General features: G+C 38.3%; 1 protein-coding gene across 6 annotated transcripts in view; it reads right to left on the bottom strand.

Annotated features, from left to right (window-relative positions):
* frmd5a (FERM domain containing 5a) overlaps positions 1–25,149 on the bottom strand; it is a 66,751-nt gene that overhangs the window by 14,672 nt on the left and 26,930 nt on the right. For 4 of the 6 annotated variants that reach the window (XM_025908619.1, XM_025908618.1, XM_025908617.1 and 1 more), the window contains exons 2-6: positions 7,362–7,466; positions 4,647–4,689; positions 3,501–3,579; positions 764–861; positions 14–137 (exon numbers count right to left, since the gene is read on the bottom strand). In XM_025908619.1, coding sequence (XP_025764404.1) covers positions 14–137; positions 764–861; positions 3,501–3,579; positions 4,647–4,689; positions 7,362–7,466 — 449 coding nt within the window. Of the gene's footprint in view, positions 1–13; positions 138–763; positions 862–3,500; positions 3,580–4,646; positions 4,690–5,509; positions 5,698–6,281; positions 6,341–7,361; positions 7,467–25,149 lie in introns of those variants that run through there. The other 2 variants (XM_019361610.2, XM_025908620.1) reach the window with 2 other exon arrangements.

The raw sequence follows: 25,149 nt of genomic DNA, 5'->3' as shown, positions 1-25,149 counted from the left end.
TTTTGGCTCTTACATCAGCTCCGTCTTGTGTATGTCCGCAATCCTTCGCTCCAACTTCTCCGAATGTTTAGGAAAGAACTGGAACTTGGAGCTATAACCTTCAGGATGCTTCCCTGGGTCATAATCACCGATCTCAGCTGGAGAGGGAATAACAAAATAAAAAAGATTTACATTTTAAACATGTCCACAGACGTTCATATCAGATAAATGTTAGAATTAAGTGCCAGGGGAGTCGGGCTAAACATGGCCAGGTTTGTTTGTGGTTCTTGCCGTTTTGTTCTACCTTAGATGACCCTGATGTTGATTCCTCTCTGCAAAGAGGAGCTGACCAGGCAGCCTATGTTTAATTCATCAGGCCATCCTCCTCAGGAGGACCTGCCTCCCTGTGAAGCCAGCTGAGACTGTGTGTGTGGTTCAAAGATGACAAGATGCCAGATAACAGCTTCAAAGACTTTATAACAGAGTGCGATTTTCTTGTTCATTACCTCGCAACTGAGGTAATTATCATACGGTACAGAACAAGCTTTCATTGTTTGTGAGTAGTTTGCTAAATCACATACAGCGAAAAGTTCATTGGCTCACATTAGGGAACTCTCTGAGGAGTATTTTTCGTTCTTGTGAAAAAATCCTCAGAAAATCTATTTTGCTTGGCTGGCGGTGTTTATCAGGACGGTGCTCTATGAGGCACAGTAAAACAGAGGTTGAGAACACAGTGAGAAGCAGAGAGTGGTACAAGTAATTTCCATCTGTCACTTTTCATTACCTTGAAGGATGTAGGCAGCCAGCATAGCCGCATCCGAGGTTTTGCACAGGAGCCGACCGTGATAGAGGTCTCTCTTGAGTTGCAGGAAGACAAGATATCTACGAAGGACAAAAACCACGTCAGCTGCTCTCACTGATTATAAGAAAACTGGTCATAAATATAGCTGATTTTCTCAGTGAACATTAGCAGGTAAACAATGAAGCAAGCAGGAATGGTAAACCTGATTTACCGCAAAGGCCACATGTTGCGTTCGTGTTCCCCATGGGTGGTTTGAATATTTCTTTTTGATTTAGTTGAAATGAGGGTTTTGTTTTGGGTGAAATAATGGCAGAAAGACCCAGAGGGAGAAGCTGCTACTGATCCCGCTGTGCTTTTCTTAAAATCTCCTGCCTAGTTTCAGGCTCACCGAACCAATCAGCTCCTGAAGCGCAAACCTTAATGATTTGCAGCAAAGATGATGATGAATAACAGTAGAGATGAGTATTATTATTACTACCATTATCATTACTGTTGTTATAGTTAGAGGTGAAAAAACACTGAACCCCCCCCCAAGACCTGCTTTCTTTTCAGTATCTAGAACATTTCCACAATGTTTTTTTGTTTTTATTTTAAATGGAGACATCCCATTAAAAACCTGCTTACACATCCTGTGTTTTTCACATGGCAGCAGATTCACAGACCCTTTTAAAAATATGATGAGTAAACTACACGCACAACAACATCCCCAGCTATTTGGTGCTGATGGCTGCTGATCTTTTGATTACACTTCAAAACATCTGCACACTGATATGAGCACTAATGAGCATAGCCAACTAATTCTTTTATACATAATAGCAGATTTTCACTCATGATTATAAAGGGCTGAAAGAAGGATGTCAAGGATGTTACTGGGATAAAAATATTGCCTATATTTAGTAAGTTAGAATCAAAGTAGAAGTGCAAACAGGTGAAGAGAGATGCTATAACCATAACCATACCAAACTGTGCTAAAAGAACAGTTCTGCGTAATGGACAGTGAAACGCCACTGTATTAACTTATACATGGAATAGCCACAAGGACTCACATCTGCCATCAATAAACAAACCAAAAAGGAAACAGGAGGCAAATAAAACTGTAGGCTGATGTCAAACCAGTCTGTTATTACAATATAAATTCATCCGACCATGTTGTTAATCTGGTACTCCTATTTTTGCGGTTGTTTTTTTGTTTTATTGCAGGTAGTGAAAATCAATACCATGCTGCAATAAAGATAACCTGTAACTACAAATAACACTCACTGGACACTTCATAAGGTCCACCTTGCCATTGTGGTATAGATTCAACAAAGTGCTGAAAACATTCCTCACACAGAGGTCCATACTGACAGGATAGCATCACACAGTTTGTCTTTTGCACATCCATGACGCGAATCACTTAGATGATCCAAGCAGGAGATGAGTATACAGTGTTCATAAAGGGATGGCCATGGTCATCAACAATACTCATGTAAGGTGTGACATTTATACCACGCTCAGTTGGCACTAAGGGGCCCATAATGTCCCAAAGTGTCCCCTTACACCATTACACCACAACCAAAAAAAACAAACTCTGCAAACACTGAGCATCTCAAAAATGAAAAGCTAATGTCAACATAAAGTCAAACCAAAATGAGACGATCAATCGGAATGATCTAAAACAACAAGCACATAAACGTCTGAAGCTAGTCGATCCTCAAAGTCACTTAAATCACATTTCTTCCCCATTCTGATGCTTAGTTTGAACTTCAGCGGGTCGTCTTAACCATGTCTACCTGCTGAAATACACGGAGTTATTGAGATAGCTGCCTTAACAAGCAGTTGAAAGGGTATGCCTAATGAAGTGGCATGTGAGTGTATTTTTATCTCTTATCAAAAAGCTGCCTATTTTGCCTTGAATTTAATTTGGTATTAACATAGAGTCCAAACAGTCCACTTCCAAAACACTGAGTGGGCGTACACAGTGAATGAGCATGCAACTGATTATTTATCTTGTCTGTGGTCTGGACCATGCTCTGCCCACTGCACTATAATAATAATCATGAACTCACTCCTTTCTCTCTACTTCATTTCCACTTCCAATTAGAAACCTTTGCCCCCATCTCATCTACTCATCTATTCTTTAGGTACAATAGAAAACATGAATGCATCTTATTACACAGCAGAGAGAGAGAGAGCGGACCTCTCTCCTGTCAGTAATGAATACAAGTGCAAGTGTGAACTCACAGCTGTTCGGTCCGAGTGAAAGTGTTACTTGCACCAATTTAAAGTGATATGTTATTAAGACAGGACTACATTTAAAGAGGATTATTACATGGAGAATGTGTGCGTTTGCACAAAAATCTTGCATGATGTTGCTTTTAATCATCCAACCATTAACTTTCAGAGCCGCCAGAGAAGGCTGTTAGTTTCCTCTGAAATGGTGTTCTGTGTAATATTCATCATAACGTTTTAGACGGTAAAGTGCTCAAGCATTTTAATTATGAAGGCACATGAATAATGTTTCAGAAAGAGACATGTTTGCTCAGTCTAGAAGTTTCAGAGCACAAATCTAATCTGAAGAAACAAAACAACACCCCAGCACAGCTGCCATCTCTCTTCTTTTCCTCTTTTCATCACTGCTAAACTGAAATGAATGCAAACTTTAGCTTTAGAAAAACAAAAAAACACAAACAGCCTTTATCAACTCATCTGAAGTGAAAGCCACCACAGGGGGTCATACCTAGTGATCTCCTCCTTGAGGGCAGCAGGATCAGGAGGGTAGAACTTAACTCTCAGACACATGGTGAACGGAGGCTGAGCTGGAGGAAACAAACAGGAAATATTTAAGACGTGCGAGGATGACTTCAATAATTGCCAAGAATCAGCAGAAATGTGAATCCTGACAAGTGTTTTTAGAAATGTCTTTGGTCAAATTAATTTATAGGTCTTTGTGTCTCTTGATCGATGCATACACTCTGTCACTCTGCTAAAAATAACAAATCAACCAACAATTTTCCTAATACATTAATCTAACATTAACCAAAAGACTGAATTTAAAACGATTGTGTTACATGGAGGAAAGGACATTATTCTTCAGCATGGCTGCTGGAAAATATACGCTAATTGTCCATCAGTGTATCTAAGTAATTAAATTTGATGAGTAAATTAATGAATTGGACATTTAAATCAACTAAACTCGTCATCTCAAGAGTTTTGAAGATTAGAATTAATAACAAATGTGTTTAAAAGGACTCCTCAGTAAGAGACAGGTCAAATATACCGGTAATTGAATTTAACGTGATTTATTATTACACTGTATTCATCCATAAAAATATAACCTTCAGTTAAACTGTTCAACTATACAAGGCAGAAGACTTTTTGGGAGAAATATTCAGATCTAAATGCAATATTGTACAAAAACTACTGTTAGAAAGTCCTGCTTTTCACTGTTTACATGAGGAAACTTAGATTATTAAAATTATAATCTATGATAATCTCTTTTTTATCCAGATGAAAGTCTTACTGAGATAATAAAAAACATTTTACAGAGTAACCTGAACAAAGAAGCAGCAAAGATTTAACAATTAGAAACATAAAAATAGAAATACAACTGATACATCAGACCAAAAGACTAAAATTTAAAGCACAGTTCTTCAGACTTGAACAAACTGTTTACATTCCCCCTCTCCGACTGACAAATATTTATTGACCTTTTTTCATTGCAATCAATTACTTAAATGACTAAGCAACAAGATTTTTCTGTTGCTACATCAAATGTACATCATATTGCTTCGTAATGTACATTTTATGCCATTTTAAAAGATTTCCCAACTTATTTCAAAGCTTCTTTAATTATAAAGACACAAAAAGTAACTGAAGTACTTACATTTCATTTGCTTTGCAATCGACTTTGTGAACTCCAACCAGTGCTGCATTTGACAGAAAAACAGACAAATACAAATGTCACAAACATCCCCTGAGAGTAATCCACACATCACCTGACACACTCAGCTGCTACTGCTGACAGTTTTTCAGGGAAAACCTGCTAACACCGTGTATAGTGTCACAGCGGTACAGATTGATGCATTGAACCTAAAGAATTTCTTTAATGACATCAAATACTTCAGGTAAATAAAATAATTATGGAAAAGTAATAGATAATGTTTCCCATCCCCTTTGATATTAAATGTTTATTCTTCCATTAAAGCATTCAAAGATATATATAACTCTGATTTACTCAACATAATAATACTTCAGTTAGTTTATTCAGTCATCTGACATAATAAATTAATGACTGCAAGTTAAGCAGTTTAAACAACGTTTACAGTTTGTGCATAAAAAAGTAGCTGAGCAGGCAGGAATAGCCAGAAACATTTTAAAGCTACACTTTAAAGCTACACTCTTGTATTCAAAAGACGAAAAAATAAATCATACCTGTAAAAGAGAATTAAAATTGATCCATAATGTGGTTTCAACAATAGAAATATATCTCTTTTTAATACTTCATTCACATAATAATAATAATAATAATAATAATAATAATAATAATAATAATAAATAATAATAATGATAATAGTAATAATTATAATAACGTTTTTAAGCAGCTTTATTAATATACTATCCAAAAAAGACGGTCTTTATTTGCATTTTTTAAATAATATGCCACATTGATTAGCTTTTATTATTATTATTATAATCATGTTACATTAGAAAATTAAGATTAAATACAAACATGACAATAATACCTACAAAGCATTGTTTTCATATGGAGGAGATTCTTGAGAAAACAGGAAGAGCGCGGCTGGCTACACTTGCTGTGTTTCTAGAGCGAGATTCAGATCCTACATTTCACTGGAATCGTATTCTCTCTCCATCTTTCTCTGGTGTTGTCTTCTCGCCAACCAAACCCACCCACAGCAACAACCACCAAAATAGCCCTGAGTGACAGCATAGGAAATGCAGCATCAGCAGAACTTGGTTCTTGTCTGAAGAGCTACAACATGATCTGTGAACATGTTAATACTTCATGAATCCAGCAGTGCAACTATATGCCTCACAGCAGAAGCGCCCGATGGGACAAGCTTCAGTCTGAAAGGTGGCGTGAATAAGAGACACCGAAGAACACAACTTTTCACTCTGGACCACAATCTCGCTCTAAATCAAAAACATTCAAATTTTAAACTGCAGGCATGCACGTCGTTTTGACACAAAGCAACACAGTAATGTGTGCACAAAGTCACTCTTAGTTCACATTCAACAGCGTCTGCTTTTAAAAGTTTGGAAGCCAGAGATAAAACAAGGCAGTTTAGAAAACTTAGCACTCTAGTTTCAACTCAAAGACTATATACTCTTTCACCAGAAGTAGGAACTGCCTCTCTACTTTTAAGATTAGGCTTATAACGTTCTGTGACAATGAAGGACCCGACGACCACAGCGTGGCAGTTTTTCAGCGTCTTTTATTTTCCAGTTTTTAAAGGTCCGTCTTTCCAGCTGCCCCATTTCTGTAGCACACACCGCTCACCCCTCCGGTCCCAGCAACATCCTTAACAGGGGAGACCTGATTAGGTAATGATGTCAGGTGTGTGAGCCAGCCTCCCCTGACACCACACCCTGAACCCACTGCTCCACCCCTCCCCTGCAGCTGAGCTACAAACCACACCCTGTCACACTGTCCTTTTCGATAAAGCATATGGTTAGGGCAGGATCAGGTGACCCTGAATCCTCCCTTAGTTACGCTGCAATAGGCCTTGGTTGCTGGGGGCTTCCCATGATGCACTGAGCGTTTCTTCTCCATTTACCTCTTTTCACTCACTTTGAGTTTATAAGCCACTTTGCATTTAATCATTAGTAATTATTAATCTCTGGATCTCTTCCACAGACTGTTTTGTCTCCCGTCTCCCTTCTCTCATCCCCGATCACTTGCTGCAGATGCTCTCTCTCTGAACCTAAAGCTACTTCCTGTTAAAAGAGAGTTTTTTCGTCCCACTGTCGCTCACTATCACTAAATGCTTGTACAGTTGTCTGAGTGTTGGGGTTTTCTGTCAAATTATTGCAGGTTTTTACCTTACAATATAAATTCCCCTGAGACTATATAAATAAAATTGAAGAAAATTGAAAATGATCTAAAATACCAATGGAGGAATTTTCTGAGGAGCTGAAAATTTCCTTTCTTACTAACAATTTCAATTTAACAATAACTAACGCAAACACGTTAATGTATATGTCATAACATATAAGAAGTACGGATGGATGTTAATAACATTTCACTGATACTATTAAGGTCAGATCATCTTCCAATCCCCTTATTATCCCCTGATCATTTTTTTATGTGCAAAAAAAGTAGGAATGCAAAAGTTTTCAACAGCAATACAGCTTTCTTAGCAACAGACTAACGTGTGACTCGGATGAGGTGAGTTTCATGTCACACAAACATACTACCATTTATAGAAAATGTTTTAAATATTTGAGGTTTATGATTCCAGTAAATTAAATAATTTTTAACATCTCAACTTTAACTGGTCCTCTATTTCCCTCTGTAGTAAAACAATGGGCCCATAAACACAAAAAACCTCTTGCGACATTCACAGATGTAAACACTTACCCGCTGCTTGTCTGGATCCACATATCTGATGCCAAAATAGTCTTTTTCCAGTAAGTTGAGGTGATGGCAGATGAGGTCAAACAGATATTGTCCCTTTGCATCCCGCTGCAATAGAAGAGCAGAAAAACTGAAATTCAAAAGCAGCAAATCACATATTCGAACACATGGCCCCAAAAAAATTTCAGCCAAGAAAAGATAAGCCTTTAAAACGAGAAATATTTCCTGCTAGAAGAATGCTTCGCTCACTCCAGCAGATATATCTTGGATTCATCTAATATTAATACAAAGCCAGAGCCATCTGAAGTGTCTGGAATAAACCCCATCACACAGCTTAAAAAGAGAAAGGATTAAAAGTGATGAGGTCTTTCTCGAGTTTGCTTATATTTCTGAGTCTCACAAGGAAGCTTCCCTCAGAGCAATGGTTCTCAAACTGTGCAGCAGGGCCCACTGGTGGGGCATAGAGCCACTACAGGTGGGACGCTGAAGACCAGGGGAAAAATGTGGAGTGAACAGTGAATAAATATCACGACTGGGGGACTTTTTTTCTGAACACGCTGTTTGGAAAGCTCACAAATGAAGACAGAAGCAAAAGAAGCAAACTGAGAGTTTCTCAGTATTATTGTTTAGCACTAGAAGTGCTTTACACACCTGCAGACACCTGCAGATTTAATTTGCCAATACATTAAAAGTGATTATTACAACTGTGTGCATCGTTACAGAAAGCCAGGCAGGGTAATAAATGAGTGCGTGGGTGACATACGGTACAATTTCATGGCATATTTCGTGGGAAATACATAACTGAGCAACTAAACTCAAATAACCTCAAATAGCAGAGCTGAAATTTTAAGCAGATTCAAAATCCTTAAATGGCAGGAGGTCAAGTACATTTAAAAAGTTTTAATTAAGCATGTGAAACTGAGCTGTCTACGACACTTCAGTGTCTCGGCTTCTGTGGTATTAACGCGTTACATCAGAGCATACGCCTAGTAAATGTGACGAGGTTAAAAGGTTGGTGATTAATCAATATCGGGAAGACAGCACCATTAATCCTAAGGCTACTCCAGTGCTGTCACTGCTCAACAACTACCACCCTGACTGGGAAACATGAGGCCAGGTACAAGATCTTAATGTGGAACTTTTGCCTCAAGTCCAGAAAGGTATAAAACAAACGAAGTCAGGCTTTCTTTGACTTAGCGACTCCACTACACCTAAACCTCTAGTTGGAGATAACGGGTATAATGATGGTGGTTATTTAATTTCTTTCTCCCTCAGGCTCTGTGCGCACTCATACACAAATGGGCATTTTATACATCATATGACTCTGATGTATGACCCCTTTGAGCTCCGCCTACTCCAATCAAAGAGCTTACCAGATGACGATGATAAAATCTAAATTAAAAAAAAAGAAGAAGAAAAAGTCTAAAGAAAATATAATAATCACGGAAATGAACGTTTCAGTGAATTATTTTACTGCTCAGTGCGCACACGGTGCTGCTGCTTAATGCTAAGGTGATGGCTGCACATTAGAGTTCTTAACTTTTAAATTGGATACATTTAAACGCTACAGAATAGCTTTAGGTTGTCTGCAGATCAAAGAAAAAATTTCATTGATTGAACGGGTATTCTTGGTGTGTGTTCTGTGTTCTTGTAGCTGTAGTTCCAGCAGTACAAAACATATTCCAGCACATAATCTTTAAAACATGCTGTAAATAAAGGAATCGGTGAAAATGTGGAACTTCCGGGTGATTTTAAACCAAATCCCAGAACGTAACCTGTTCCCGACCAGATTATGTATTCAGCATGAGTTACCACGGTGATTTAGGTAAAAAGAGAGCAACTCTTGTGACACACAAAACTCTGAATTTCAGCTCGACATAGCTTATCTTCACCTTATTTTGGTTCTTTAGACCATAACTTCACTGCTTCTGTGGCATTACAAAGTACACATCATATTGTACAGTGCCTACGTGCTTTTCAGCTAATAAATCCTATGGACACTGCTCACAAAACACAAAATAATATGAAAGAAATTAGGGACAAGCTGATGAAAAGCTCTTCTTCTACAGAAAAAAAGCTGTTCCCTAGCAAATCTTATACTTCCATTATTTATTTATTTATTTTTTTTACAACAAATGTAGGTCAGATAAAAGAAGCCCACTGGTAGATCTCAATGTTCATCTGCAAGCTTTTAGTATCTTATTGCTAATATTTACTGCCATTCAGTGGAACTACAACACAGTTGTGTGTTAATGAAAGCTTTTAGATGCAAAAAGGGCAGATATTTTCCTCGAGTGCTGTTTCAAAGCCAAACAGGCCTACTAGGACGGTAAATATTGGTATTTTCATATCCATTGGGGCTGGAAATATCAAGGCAAATTAATTCTAATTTTGCTGTGTTTCAACTTTAGATTTTTAGTCTTAATTACAGTTTCTTTTATCAGCAAAATCAGTCATGTTTGATGGATTTTTTTTTCTTTTTTGGGGGGGGGGTGTCTAAAAGAAAGCAATCAAATCTAAAACAACACCCAGCTCGTGTCTATGCCTGAATCAAATTGACTGCAGTCTTCCTGGTATTCAAGTCTCAGTGCTCACAGTGACTAATGAGGGGGTCAGCTGAGGTGAAGGTTGAGCACCCACAGTCAGCCGTCTGTCTTATTCCTCCTCCTCCTTTGCCCCGTGAAGGCAAGTAGAAGCGTTCCTGGCAGCACACCCCTGCATGTCATTACTCCGGCTGCAGATAACAGGCACTTCATTAGGAAAAAGGCTTGTCAATGCCGAGCTTGTCGCTTACCCACTATGACTCTGTGCCAAATGCCCACTGGAGTTCTGCGACTGAGGGTAGCTGACCTTTATGCAGCGAGACTGGGGGGGGGGTTGCATGGGTGCTCGCCACTGTCACTTTAAGATTATTACTTTGTTGTATTATCACTAACCGATCTGACGTGCCTGTTTGAAAAATGGAAAAGCAGGAACCCCTCAGTGTGCATGGACACTATCACACATAGGGTTCACAAATTAATGGAAAAACCAATAATAACATGCCTTAGTAAGAAATTTTTAAGTGTGCTGTGGAAGTGATTCTCCAAGAGTCTGGATCTCTCCTGGAGGGATTAACACCATTCTTCCAAAATATATTCCCTCATTTGGTGTTTTAATGGCTCCACAATCTCCCGTGTATGTTGACCCAATCAGTGACCATTGTGGCTGTGACCACTGCCTTCCTCTATAGATCACTTAGAAAAACTTTATATTGATTTGCAGTGGCCCTGGAGCCAATCCATGCTACCAAAAATGCTTTGGGGGTTAGGGATAAACACGGTTTCCCAAGAGTTCAAAGTTCAGTTTCAGTCCTTAAACAGACACACAAGTAAAGCAACAATGATCATTGTTACTAAAGCGTTTAGGCACCATTCCAAATCTTGTATTTATTACTGGATCCTTTAGCCAAGCTCAAGGAAACCACAGACAGCAAGAACCCAAACACATTAAAACAGCTTCTTTAACAGAAGAGTCAGACAGGACATCTGTTCTTTTGTTACATGGAAAGAGCAAGTTTGTTTAGTATTCAGCAGCAATCTCATGTATCTCCCTCCTCTCTTGCTCCCCGGTGCCCTCTACACAACACAGCTGCATTATCCTCCCACCACTCTCTCTAATTACAAGATAGAGGTGATTGCAAGAGAGAAAGAATGTCCTGAAATTTCTAATTAATACTAATGAACCACTTCCTCACTTTGACTGCAATTTTAATATAGCACTACAGGAGACACAGCAGACTTACAAAAGGTTTTATTGATATAAACCTGTGGCAGAAAGAGTTTCAACACAACCAGGGAAGCAGGTGTGACCCTGTTTAAAAGTTTAAAACTCTGAAAACCAAAAAGTCTAGAAATAATCAGAGGAGTAAGAACACGTCATTTTGAAAATGTGCTTAGTAGGAAAAATCGTACATGGCCAAATGTGTGATACATATATTTAAAAATATTTAAATAATTTACAGTTCATTGCTTCAGCCTTACTCGGTGAATTTGCATAAAGATGTTGTTTCTTGATGGTGAGGCAAAAAGTAGAGTTCAGCTTTAGCTTAACAGCCTCAGTCTGGTTTTGAAAATGCTGAATTTATCAATAATAAGATGTGGTTTAGGCAGCTGCTCGCTCTGGTTGCTTACTTAATGAATTTTTAAGGCCTTTGTCAGGCATTTTTAATATTCTGGCTTTAGGACAACTTTCAAAATGAACATTTCAAGGTTGGTACTAGTCTGGATGCATGTTAGGTTAATCTGTGATTCTAAATTGGCCACTGATGTGAATGTGAGAAGTTGAGCTTTGTTAGCTCTCTGGTAGACCGATAACCTGTCGAGGGTACTCTGCTTATTGCCTGATGAGAGGTGGGATAGGCTCCTAAATTTTAAAAGCAGTTAGGAAAGTGGATGGATAAAAGTAACCTCTCTTTGACTGTGTCCTGATCTCTCGCAGGCTTTCTAACCGATCTGATGGTCGGTTCTGATTAATACAATCTTTCTCACGTGTGTAACTGAAAACAGAACAGTGGTTCTCCAAGATCCTAAAGATCTCCCAGTGCACAATGGGCACTTCCTCTTCAGATTAATCATTAAAACAGTCTCCATGTCACCAGATGAGCACTGACCATTAATAAAAGATTATATCACTTTATAGTGAGAGGAGTGGAAACACAAAAAAAGCCATTTAATGTGTGTGTGTGTGTGTGTGTGTGTGTGTGTGTGTGTGTGTGTGTGTGTGTGTCTGTGCATTTGACAAGTGTAACCTTAAAGATACTTTTTGGCGTGAGGTGATTTCTTTGGTTTCATAAGCAGATTGCTTTCTTTTATCCCCACCAGATTGAGGGATTGCACTGGTCAATGTTTCAGACAGATTCAGACTCCTGCTGTAGTTCAAGCCATGACCCCGCCGCTTCAGCTGGGAAAGGAGTGCACAAAGGGCAACCCGAAACCGCTAACAGTTAGTAAGAAGCAAATCCTTACAGCACATTTGATCTAGTCTGCTTCTAGCAGGTCTTTGCTTCAAGGAGCAGCAGATTATTTGTTGGGTGTAGGTCATTTCTGATTATTTTTACACCGTTTTAAACTTCAGTTGCAGAAAATAAAGAAAAGTATCCAAGGATGATTTTAGAAATAAAGCTTTATAATTCAAAAGAGTTATTAATCAGTAGTTTGAAGCTGAATAGGACAGGAAAAGTGCTCATTCTCTATAAATCTACTGAGTGCAAAAAAAGAAATGGCAAGAGTTCAATTTGGACCTCACAAAGCCAGTGTGTGACATTGAGTGATAATGGGAATAGATTAGGTCCCAAAATTTGGGAACATGTGGAGATTTGTTCATAGTTCTTCCTATGAGTAAGTGATTAGAAATACGACCAGTGTGAACTGAAACAATCAGACTTCTTCCCCGGCAATAATTTAATATAAAATATCAAGAAATCAGTGCTCTATTGTAAAAATCATACAAAAGACTAATTACAAGCCTAGAAAAAGTGAAAATTCACTGACAGCTGAGGTCAAAAAACTAAAAAGACTCTTTGAAATGAATGAGTGTTTAAAGAACATCTCTAAAAACTTGCTCTGTTGACATACAGCAAGTAAATATACAGATTTTTTTTTCTTACTAGCAGTTCTGCATTAGCTTTGAAGCAGTTTAGCAACACACACTAATATAATGCAATACAGCATTACAGTAATGAGTCTTTGTACAAAACCCAGGACACAGTTTGCAGTACAGTCTCACTAGCAGAAAAGTGGGCCATCAAAACATGATGGGAATGTGCAAGGATTTGCCCCAGAAATGGGAGGAATCAGGAGAATAAGCAAAGCAAAAGGGAGCTACGGATAGAGAGATACGGATAATTGCTTTTAAAGCTCTCTCAGCAGCTGAATGGGTGACAGTTGAGTTCGCATTTAAAAGAGGATCTCATAAGAGAGAATGTTGTATTTAGCGCAATGCTGAAGACTGCACCCAAATTATTCATAATTGACCCTGAATAGGTGACCCTGGATGAAGCTGTTCTCCTCCTAATGTTCTGACTTACACTGCTGCACTTTCACACAAAAGAAAAGAAAAGATGAAGTGCTTTATACGTCTGCAAAATGCAACCTATCTGGCATTCTGCTTACTATTTAGGTCAACAACAACAGCCTGGGAGACTGTATTTCTGAAGTTACGTCATCCAATTTGTGCTAAAAGGACTGGAACCACTGTAAAGCTTTGGGATCTTAAGTATTTATAAGAGGAAAAAAGGAACCACAGTGTAAGTAAAATTATAATGAAGTCAAGCAAGAAAAACTGCAAACGACAAGCTCAACAGGGTAATTTATTAGCCACAGCAGCAGTAAATCAGGTGTTTATTTATTTGTGAAATTTTCTTCTAGTTAATCATTGGTGAGTTAACACTACCACTAACACACAGCAGGCCTTTTAACTATTTCATCATTAACCAAAAGTGTTTTCTGGCCAATGAAGCTACAAAAACATTTTCAATGAAATATTCCCGCTATGAGGTGCACTTTGGCACAAATACATATATTACAATGCATTAATACTGGACTTACTGGTTTTGCTAAATATAAGGCAGCTTGATGTACAACATCTATAATGACTTCTTTTATATGTAAAAATATTAACAGATATTTAAATGCACAAATTTAAAATTTCAAAAAAATTGAATTACTAATGTGACAAATCCTCTGTGAAAATCAAAATTTGCATTAAGCCATCATCAGGAGTGTTTATTATAAATTTAAGCGTGCATTTATTTTTTTTAAGTCAAGAACTCAACGTAATGAAGAATAAAATCATCAAAGCTGTCAATCAAATTACACTTAATGAAGGATATTCCATGTAGAAACTCACTAACAGAGATTTTCTTGGATTGGAGAGGTGGGGAAAAAAGTAATTATAGACAAAGTTTGACACTTGTGAACAATAGGGAGGCCTTAGATAGCCATTAAGGTGTCAAATGCAAATGCATGTAGCGTGAAAATGCTCCTGGCAGAACACCACAGGCTGGTTTTGGTTGGCTGCTCACATACATTCATGTATTGCTCATACATTAGAAATTGCTGTATTTTTAACTATAAAGCATTTACTTTTTTATCACTTTAATCGCTTATTTTATTCATTTACTGTGTTAAGGTGAAAAAAACATAAAGTATAAGGACATATATTGTAACTTTGTGACACTTCATTCTTTACCAGAGTTTTTCTTTCTATGCCGTACAAACAAGGGTTTGGATGGAGACTGTTTAAGGAGATCGCGAAGAGTCTTCGGTTATGTCCTTACTTTAAAAAGATCATCATCCATAACAATACTGTATGATTAATGATTAGTTATACAAACATGCTTTCTGGGTGACAAAAAGGATGCACTCTAGACCTGAAGTGGCTCTAAAAGTATATTTGATGGAGATTTGTTTGTAGCATGTGCCTAAATGTGCCTGCGGGGACAAGGAAATGAATATGTTTCTGAGTCATTAGTCCTTCATCCCACCAGTGATGGATTTCATTGCCAGCTCTGCTCTAATGGCCTTTCTGTCACATTTCTCAGCTGTACACACAAGTGAATATTGCAGATACCAGGTTTTACAGAGTACAGCTACTTTAGACCACTGTGCAGGGAAGGTTTTAAAGAATACAATGCAAGAAAACAAAGCAAAAAACTTTGTCTTTCTTTGAAACCAAACATTTTATTTTCTTTTGTACATCCCTGGTTACTACAACATTCGTGTTATCTTGGAGTTGTTCCCCCACTGCATGACATTTACTAAAAAGTGTGACAAATACCCCCGAAACTGAATGAGCAGCACAATTGGTGTCATGCTTGGGATTAGCATAATGAAAACAATGCCTGTTTTATTTATTTTGATTTTTTCTTTTGGCATTTGCACAGCTCTGGTGGTGATGTGCCAGTTCAGTCTCCCCCACTGTAGAGAGAGCCTGTCGAGCAATGACTCAGTGTGGCAAATTCAGACTACATCAACCCCACAGCCCTGACCATTTATTCCCATGCAATGTTAACCTCTACATGAAACAACTGGGCAGTCTTACAGCATGCAGCATTATCATAACTACATCTAGGTCTGGCTCACAGGATGACACATTTTACCAGACATGCCCATTTGTTTTGCTGGCGAAGACTCATTCACACATTGACTAATATCTGTCGTTACACTGGGTGGGTAGCCATAAGTACTGCGCTATAGATTTCTTGAAAAAGGGCAGCTGTTTAGTGCCTGTCAGCCTTTTAATCCATAGATGGCATCTAGGAACATTGAGCTTTAAAAGAAAGTACCCCAGAGCATGCGAGAAGTGTTAAAAGCTGCACTGCACGGTTTATTACCTGTCACTGTTCCCAGGCTTTTTCTACAGTGTGCCTCAGCACCAGACTCAGCCGTGGGCTTTTTCTAAACAATGAGGCGGCTAGATCATTGCTCTATTATCCTTCTCTTTGCCAGCACTAACCCCCTATCAGGCAAAGGCAGCCGGAGCCTTTCAGGCCGTCTTCACCAATGACTCTCTTTCAAGCCTGCCATCTCTAAAAATATGTGAATGCGCCCTTAAGGCCTGTTATTCCACGACCATGCACCTTCTTTTTGGTGTGATTATCAGCAACACATACTGATAATGTTAACCCCTTTTCTGTGGCAGTACACACATTTTATAGATTTCATGACTCTCTCTCTCTCTCTCTCTCTCCCACCTTTTCTCTTTTTCAAGAGTTGTCTTGCAAAACTGCTCCTCTGCTCCTACTAAAACAATCTGCTGACACAAACAAAACAGGTGCTGAAAGCATTAGTATCTACTGTGATAACACCGCTACTGTCAGATCCTTAATGAAAAGCAAGGCCACACAAGACAGAGGGCATGAAGAAAACAGGGACTTCTGGGTTCACTCTGATGCCATATCTTTTTACTGTCAAACTGCAATTTCCCTTCTGAATTCTTGGTCTTTTTCTGTTACTACCGCAGAGGGATATTTCCCAGCCGCCTCTTCTATTTTTGTCAAGTGGGCTGATTGAATCTGAAGGCACGGGAGAAAACATCAAAAGGGAACGGCCCGTTTGCACATGTGCATTTGACAGAATGCACCAGAATTACCATCAAATGGTGAAAATATTGGAGATTCTATAAAAGACAAAACAAAGAAGCTCATGTATCATTTAAGTGGACTGTTTTATGTCAGCAGACTTGTGTTATGTCCACCAGAATTCCTGGAGTTTAGCATAATTAGGTGCTAGGAAACAAATTGAAAAGAACCACAAAGTGACCACATCACTAATAATGACAAATCCGTATCATTTTTATTTTTTTCATGATGGAAGCATGAATGATTTTTTCAAAGTCTATTGGAGGAGGATAGGATTTTAATTTGGCAATTTCATGTAGATGATAAAAATACTGGCTACACCTCAGCCTCCTACTACATGCACCTATGTTATCACCTAGGCGATTTGCAGAAAAGTTGACCTCTGACTTTGACTTTGAGGTCGTGGTCACTGATATTCAAACTCATCCTAGATTTTTAGTAGCAGCACCTTTTGTATGAATTCAAAATCACTGAATTCAGCCACCCACCTACGTAGTAGGGTGATGACAACACCACATCATCCTACTATGGCTGAGGGGTAAAAATTGGTCTTAACAACTGTGGTCACTTGCTTCTCTAATTTAAAAGGACTTTCTAAAACACTCCAAGATTTCTAACATTGAAGGAAAAATAATAAGTAAGAGGGCCAAGGGTATCAGTTAACCCATTCAGACGGGTGCGATTTCCAGACACAATATTTTCAGTTTTGTTTTTATTAAGGTTAAGAAAATTCTGCATTAACCAGTCTTATTTAGTTAAACAGTCAAACACAGGCTGTAGTTTGATCGAAGCATCCAAATAGGAATGTATTTAATAGGAAAGAAAGTAAATTTGGATGTCATCAACATAACATGAAAGGGAATATTGTACTTCATTAAAATCAATAAGGAAACATAAATAACAAAAACACAGAATAACCCAAGATGGAGCCTTGAGGTACACCACAGCAAATAGCGGGTAAGGAACTGTGCCATTAAGACCAACAACAAGTTGGTTCAAGTTCAAGTCTTCAATGCTGCACTCAACTGTGTCAAAGACTTCAGAAAAGAACTAAAAGAACTGAAGAGAACTACAACAGCACAACTGTCAAAAGTATTGTCTCAGTGACGTAATGGGTTTTAAACCAGAGTGTAATACTTCACAAACACCATGAGTATCTAAAAAAGTGGTTTAGATATAGAAAAAACATTTGGTCAACATACATACAGTTATTATTTGTTTAATATAACATGCGGATTGTGAATTCTTAGACACAGAAGTTTACAAAAAAGAATACAGAGCTATCACTTTGTGTTGTTTGAATACCTGTGAAGATAGACTCACAGTCAGCTGGACTGCAGTGGCAAACAAGCCCCAGGGCCCCATCAATAGAGATTTTAGTTCCCAGGATTCACTCCTCTTCCTGTGTCACATCTAGTTAGTCTTATGTGACACTACCTTGTCCAAAGCATTCATCTTGTCATAAAGCCAAGCACCAGAAAGGTGATGACAGGTGGGGTGTTAAGCAGTAAGCATGAAAAAGGATGTAGTTAGGATGAAGCTGTGTTTCACAGCAGGTGTATTAAAACAAATAAGAATTAAATTATAATTGAAGAAGTTCTAGATAAGAAGCTTTGCAATATAACATTTTCCTGTCTTCTAATGTAGCTGGGTACCATTGTTTTCTCAGGAGGAAACCAACTAAGGCAATCAGAAAGCCTGGTTGAGACTCACAAATACAGACCCATTGTCTCTGGCATAACTGCTAATCACAAAGACAATGACAACAGCCACTGAATGACTAATTCATCACCTACAAAATAGTCCATGAAACTTAATTAATACAACTCTCTTATATATTTACTTCCACAAACAACTTATCCAGTGTCCTTACATTCCAAAAAGCACACTGATAACACACCAGCTTACTGACACAGGTCTTTAAAAAAACATCTAAAACTGGTTTTGTGATATCATTCCCCTGCTTCCTCAAATACAAAGAGGCGTCCTAATTGTAAGCAAACTGCACATCTTCCACCAAAAAAAACAACAGCGCAGTGATAGGATTGTTTCTGTAAAGTCAAAAGGCAAAACATCAAAGTCAGTATAAAGAGGGAGACGCTTGACAGTGAAGTCAAGCTTTTCTCTGGTGAGTAGGCGGAAGCTTCATTTTTCTGGCTCTGCTCATAAAGTCACATCCAGATGGATGATAATACGTGCTCGAGAGTCACACTTGTTTTTTTAAGAGATGGTGGGAAGTTGCTGTCAATCAACGAAAACAACTTTTAGACCGAAAAAAAAAAAAAGCAAAAATCATGAATTCTCCCTTTTAGTACTATTAACACTGTAATTATATTATATTAATATTGGTAAGATAAAAGTCTTTTTATGTCCAAGTAGACATATAGAAGCATACAGTTAAGTTGCTGGAAAGCAAAGAAAGAAAACACAATTTAACAAAACTCATCTAATTAAAAACATTGCATGTAAAGTCAAAGTACTTATGACTTGTCAATCGCAAGTGGTTAGCCGAAGATCATAGTGTCCTTGGTTTTTCAGTCAGATCTACCCCTCACTGGTCATGTACACTTTTAAAACACCAAGACGGTGGTGGCAGAAATGTTCATAACAGATCTTATATAACCAATGGGCTACATCACAGTTGATGTCCATTTAATATACTATCTGTTGCATGGCCATCTTAATTCTTCAAGACATGCTGAACTCTCTTAGGCAAGCCTGAAGGACATTCAAAGCTCTTCTTTGGATGTTGGCCTCCTTTCATTCTGTTCTCTGTCAAGATGATCCCACACTGCTTCAATAATGAGGTCCAGGCTCTGGGGAGGCCAATCTACTCTGTATGCATTTACTGCTTTGGGAATGTGTTGCTAAAAAAAAAAGCCGCTGTCAGTCATACTCTTTCCAGATGGTACTGTATGGTGGATCAAAATCTGACACCTTAAGCTTCAGTGAACAGTAAACAGATCAACTGAAGGGCCTGATGCATCTCTCAGGTCCTGTGTGGGGTCTTTTCTGGATGTTTTTCCTATTTCTTTAGGATATGACTTTCGGATATTGCTCATCTGCTATAGATTTTTTAGGCCTGGCACCTTTTCTTTTTCCTCCAGCTGTTCAATTTCCTTAGATTCTTTTAAGGACACTCTGCACACCATGCCAAGATACGCCAAGCATTTTGGGGAAATAACTTGCTGATGCAAAAATAGTAACAGTGCTACTTTATATGTTACTTTGTTATTAGCAAAGGCTAAAGACACAATTTAAAATAGGTTCTTTGCTAAGCTGTTTGTTATATATAGACAACACTGGTTCATCCTTTGATTTTGGTGCCTCTTCAAGCTTAAATAATACATAGGTCAGTATTAAGTGGCTTACCAAACCAAAATGCCTCCTGTGAAAATGATCAGGTACAAGGACTGGACTGAAAATCAGTGAAAAACCAGCCAACATCAAAAGAAAAACTCTCAAGACCACTTGAGAGTTACAAGAAACTCTGGCTCCAGAACAGGAACAGAGAGAAAGACAACACTACAATACAGTAAACGTATGCAAATTTAGATAGCTCTTAATAATATAACACAATCTGGATGAGAAGTAGTCCTTCTTTGTAAAAGGCTTTTAACAACAACTGCAGTAACACCTGGATTTCCCTTAAATCTCTCTTCAATCACAGCCTGTTTAGCTTGGTGAAATAGACTTCCACTGCTAGGCTATATAGCAGCTACTAGAGTTATTTGCCTAATTTGCAGACTTACAGGAACGTGCACAGATCCGAATACCCAGATATCTATGTGTGTAAGAGCAGTCCTCAACTACACTAGCACAGAAGCTGGCTGACTGGAGAAAAGATGCTAAGGAATTACCACCCTTGAGCTATTTAAAATGTCTCGTGCTTAATAGAGTGACCCTCTGTGATACCACTTCACCCTCACCATTGTCTCTAGAGCCCAAGGAAATATCACTTTACAGTGGTGAATCCAGCCATAAAAATGCAGAGAGCTGTTTGGCCCCGGAGACCGGCTGCCTGAGCACAGAGGCGTGAAAGACCCACCACTGCCTCAGTGTGTCAACGCTCTAATGGAGTCCCAAGGGAGGCGCAATCTTTTCAATAAATGATTCAGAGAAACACTGTTTTTGTAGAATGCTGCTCTGTGTAGTTTGACAAGGTTAAATGTGGCCAAAGGTGGATCATCAAACTTCCCGTCGATACCTTGTAGTGAAGACTGATTCAAACAGTTCAGAAAAGAAATTACAGAGACAGCTTTTGTAATTGGGATTTAATGATTTTTTTAATGCACAGATTTTGCAGAGCACCTGACATGTAAAAACTCACTAGTTGTAGATTCTCAAGTTTAAACCTCCAACAAACCCTCCAACAAACTAAATGTTGGAAGGTTTGAAGCATTTCTAAAAAAACAAGCACAATAGCTTTCCATTTTCAGACCAAATTATCAATCAATGTAATGAAGAAATAAAGAATAAGCATACATGATCTTAGAGTAGTTTATAGGCTATTCCAAAACATACCCTGAAATCTTACACTAAATATCACAGGCTCTCATTAAAGTTAAGTAATGTTAGGCTCCACCATAATATAGAAAATTAGGAAATCATCTTTTTTTCATGCACAGCTTGTTCACCTTCTGGGAAACAAAAGGGCCGTTTCAATGCCAACAAACTTTACGGGGCGTCATAAAACTGACTGGTCACTAAAAATGCCAAAAGGACACTGAAGCAAATCTTTCCCCTTCAGGAAACACAGCCACAAGGCTTCATCGATCACATTGTGATGACAATTTTATGACATTACACAGTTGATATATTTATAAAGTGTCCTGCAAAAACAACAGGTACACTGGAGATAAAGCTGAATGAGACATTTCACAAGATTTACCCGCAATAGTCCCACTATACTACACTATTTGCTTTTATGTCAGCTGTTCTTGCCTATCAGCTGTTATGGTTATTTTCAATGTGGACTTTACAAACTTCAAACTCATTAAATTTACTTACTGAGTTTGTATGAGAGCCCAGCACGTCTCTACTTACTTTTACCACAGATTAAGAACAATCTCTTTTAGACTGTGACGTTGGTCGACTATGTAGTGTGACAGCCATGAAGCTTGCAGCCCCGCTGTTCTGTACTTGACAACTAAAGAGCTAACTTAAAGAGGTGCTTTTGAGCGTTAGGCCCAGGATTTATAGTGACAGTCTATTTGAGAGATTTCCTGCGGTGTCATTTATAGAGCTTCAAGGAGGAGTCTCCCAAACTGGACACACTGGACAAATAGGAATCCATTGAGCAAAAAAAAAATCAGATTTCTTATCCCATAACTTGAAGTGTGAAAACAAAAATCCTTAATTCATTGGATCACTGGTCATGTACACGTCAAATGGATCAATTTATATAAAACTGCATTAACCGTATTATTACTTTCTTAAATAATTATATGGTCCCTCAAAGTAATGTTCTCTAGAGAACCCAGCCAATAAAGATTTTTTAAGACCAGTAGCAATACTGATATTTGATTATTTAACTGGTCCAATATATTGGCCGATATTTTGGCCAAACAAACAGATTCGCCATTGAGTCTCGCTTGAATCAGCTGGTTGTTTATGGAGGGCCTTGAGTATCAAAATACACGAATTAAATACTTAATTAAATAATGAATTAAATGTGTCAATAATTAATTAAAAGTGTCAATTGATTAAAACTGGAAATAAACAAATAATTTTTATAAATGTTTTAAACAAAACAAATTGAAAATTATTCATATTTAATTAATTAGTTGATTTTAATTAACTAATGTGTGGCCAGACGTAGTCTGCAATGATGCTGCAGGAGAGATAGACGCACCTGCGCGGCAACTGCAATCGCACCTCGCCGGCAACCGTGTGTAAAAGTGTGTGTGAATAAACGATGCTGAAAAGCAAAAGAATGTCGTTGGGTCTGCTGTGGGTTCTTTACATAATGACACATTGAATTATTTAATACATTTAATTCAATATTATTTAATTATGTTTTTATTGAATTTGACACACAAGGCCTCCACAGTTGTGTTTGTGGAACTTCAAACTCATGTGGTCCTAACAAAGAAGGTGCAGAGTGACTTCTTCTGGTGGACGAACTATGCAAAGTCAATGCTCATCACACGGCTGAAGGGTGTTTCTCCCATATTTTCTTTATTTGTTAAATTTTAACTTTTTGGCTTTACGAATGCAAACATCAATAAATTGGTCCAACCAACACTCGAAAATCGAAATAAATGTAGTTTGTAGTGAAAAGTCTTAATGTCTCTTAAAAATAAAATAGAACTGAAACAGTTTAATAATCAACATTAACATTTTGCAAACAAAAATCAAAGTCACAATCATGGGGCGTGCTGAAGCCTATCCATGCTGCCACAGGGCAAGAGGTGGGGTACACTCTCGACACGCTGCCAGTCTGGGAGGATGAAATAGAGAAACAGAAGCTGTTTCACGCTCACATTCACACCAATGACCAATTTTACAACCAATTAACCTAACCAAAGCCCAGGTATATCTTTGGATATACATGGAGGAGGAAGCTGACGTATCCAAAGATAACGCCAAGCAGATAAAGGGGGAACATGCAACCTCCACACAGAAAAGCTCCAGTCTGCATTTGAACCCACGATCATTTCACTGTGAGACAACGTTGCCAACCACTGTTCTACCCTTTGACTCAACCTTTCAACCCTTTCATTTTCCATGGAAAAAATAGCAATTATTGGTTCAACCCCATCAAATTCCTTCACAGTCCTTCCTTTTCGTCTTCTCTGAAAGTAAACCTAACATCCTGGGATTAAGTTTTTTTCTTAAGCAGAGCTGACATCTTTTAAAAAAAAGACATTTTTTACTATTTTCTACAGACAGAAAATACAAACTATTAAAAGTAAGAACAACAGGTACAGCACTGAATGTGCTTTTACACATGTGTTTGACAAGTGATTTGCAAAAAGCCGTGCTGATGTCATGTAAGTGTCATAGGAAGCACCTAGCTGTGAGGGATCTTTTGATGCACGTGGCTGCGTCATCTGTGTGGACAGCTTGACAGAACTCTTGTGTAAGTTGACTCCAGCTTGTTCAGGTCTCAGAGTCTCAGCCTTTGACAGCACAAGCCTCAGCGGCTAACCTTGCCGGAGGTTAACCGCAAGGAAAATGAAGAACAGCGTAAAATAATTGGTTTGCACGCTTAATTAAAAGCTGGTATTTTCAGAGCAATCTGATTGTACAGCTAATATAAATTAAGCCTCTTAGGATGAATCTCCAGGAGGGGAGCAAAAAATAGAAATTTCAAAAGCAGCTGTGAGAACTCTTCTGGCCGTCTTTCACTTCCGCACAGCTTTGCTTGATCTCCTCGGGGAGACACGGTGCTGATTGTCTTAAAAGCCACAGAAGCTAAAGGTTAGAAATGTTTCATACTGGGGTCCAGTTACACCATGTGATAAGACAAAGCAGTGTTTGCATGAGCTTGTTAGCAATCAAGACGTTTTTCAATAGAAGACGGGAACCACACTGCTGAAATAAGTAACCATGTTTCCACACAGCCATGACAGATAATGTCCAGTAAATCAAAGAAAGACAAAACGATCATTGCACTATACTACATATAGTGCAATCATCCTAACATTTTGTCTCATGCTATGAATCCATGAATACAGCATAGACCTTTCCTTTAAAATAGTACGCCTTCACTTCTTGCTGAAACTCCCTGCCAGTATGTGGCAGCTTAAATTTGGCTTGAGCCAAAGAAGCAAAAAAAGAGGCTTTGGTCAGCAAGAGAGGTGATTTTAAACAGTTTGGCTTCATAGAGTCTGATAAGAAACAAGAACTACAAAGAAAAGTTTCAGTTTTACATTTAAAAATTCATAATGTACAAAAAGCTAACGAGTTATGTGTTCAGTAATCATGAGTTCAGTATTGACCAAAGCAGTCATGTTTATGATTTTTACCATAACTAAGCAGCCCTACCCTCATGGATCTATTATAAACCTTGATGGATAAATCAATCCTTTTCTCTCCCTGGTATTCCTGTGACATTGGTGTTCCTTAAAGCGGATGATAAAGTAGCTGACAGTGAAAATGAGAGAGGAGAAGAGCCGAGCAGACCCTTTCTGTACTTTTACAGCACCAGTCTCTTATTCTTGCTCCTTTGAATACAAGAGAGTGCACAGATGCATGGTCACAGAAGAAGGCTTAACATAATTATAGCACATAACAGGCAAAGCATTAGGTGGCAAATATGTTTTAACTTTCATCACAACGGTGCCCTGCTTCAAACACGTCTTTGACAGTCTCATAGCAACAGCGGTATCCATGAGCAGCACTCTTTTAGCCTCTCTTAGTCCGGCCCATGCTCTTTATTTCATGCCCTTTGAATGAAGGTAGGAAACTTGTTGCAGGACACGTACAATGTAAAGATAGAACTCAGTCTTCCTCAGTCTCAAATTCGTCTTCAGCTGTCTCCCACACAGCTTACATAAGGTATTGATTTGAGTGTGCCAGACTTCAAATGGAAAAACAAGTGAGTAAGAAGCAACTCTGAATAGCTTTAACAAATAAAATGTTAAAGATTTATCCGAAAAAAAGATTAGTAACTCAACATGACAGAGCCAATTGACACCTTGCGGTGAAAAAGAGCAACAAAGT

This window comes from Oreochromis niloticus, linkage group LG7 (assembly GCF_001858045.2).
Source record: "Oreochromis niloticus isolate F11D_XX linkage group LG7, O_niloticus_UMD_NMBU, whole genome shotgun sequence".
Classification (NCBI taxonomy): domain Eukaryota; kingdom Metazoa; phylum Chordata; class Actinopteri; order Cichliformes; family Cichlidae; genus Oreochromis; species Oreochromis niloticus.
This window is presented reverse-complemented; position numbering and strand designations above follow the sequence as displayed.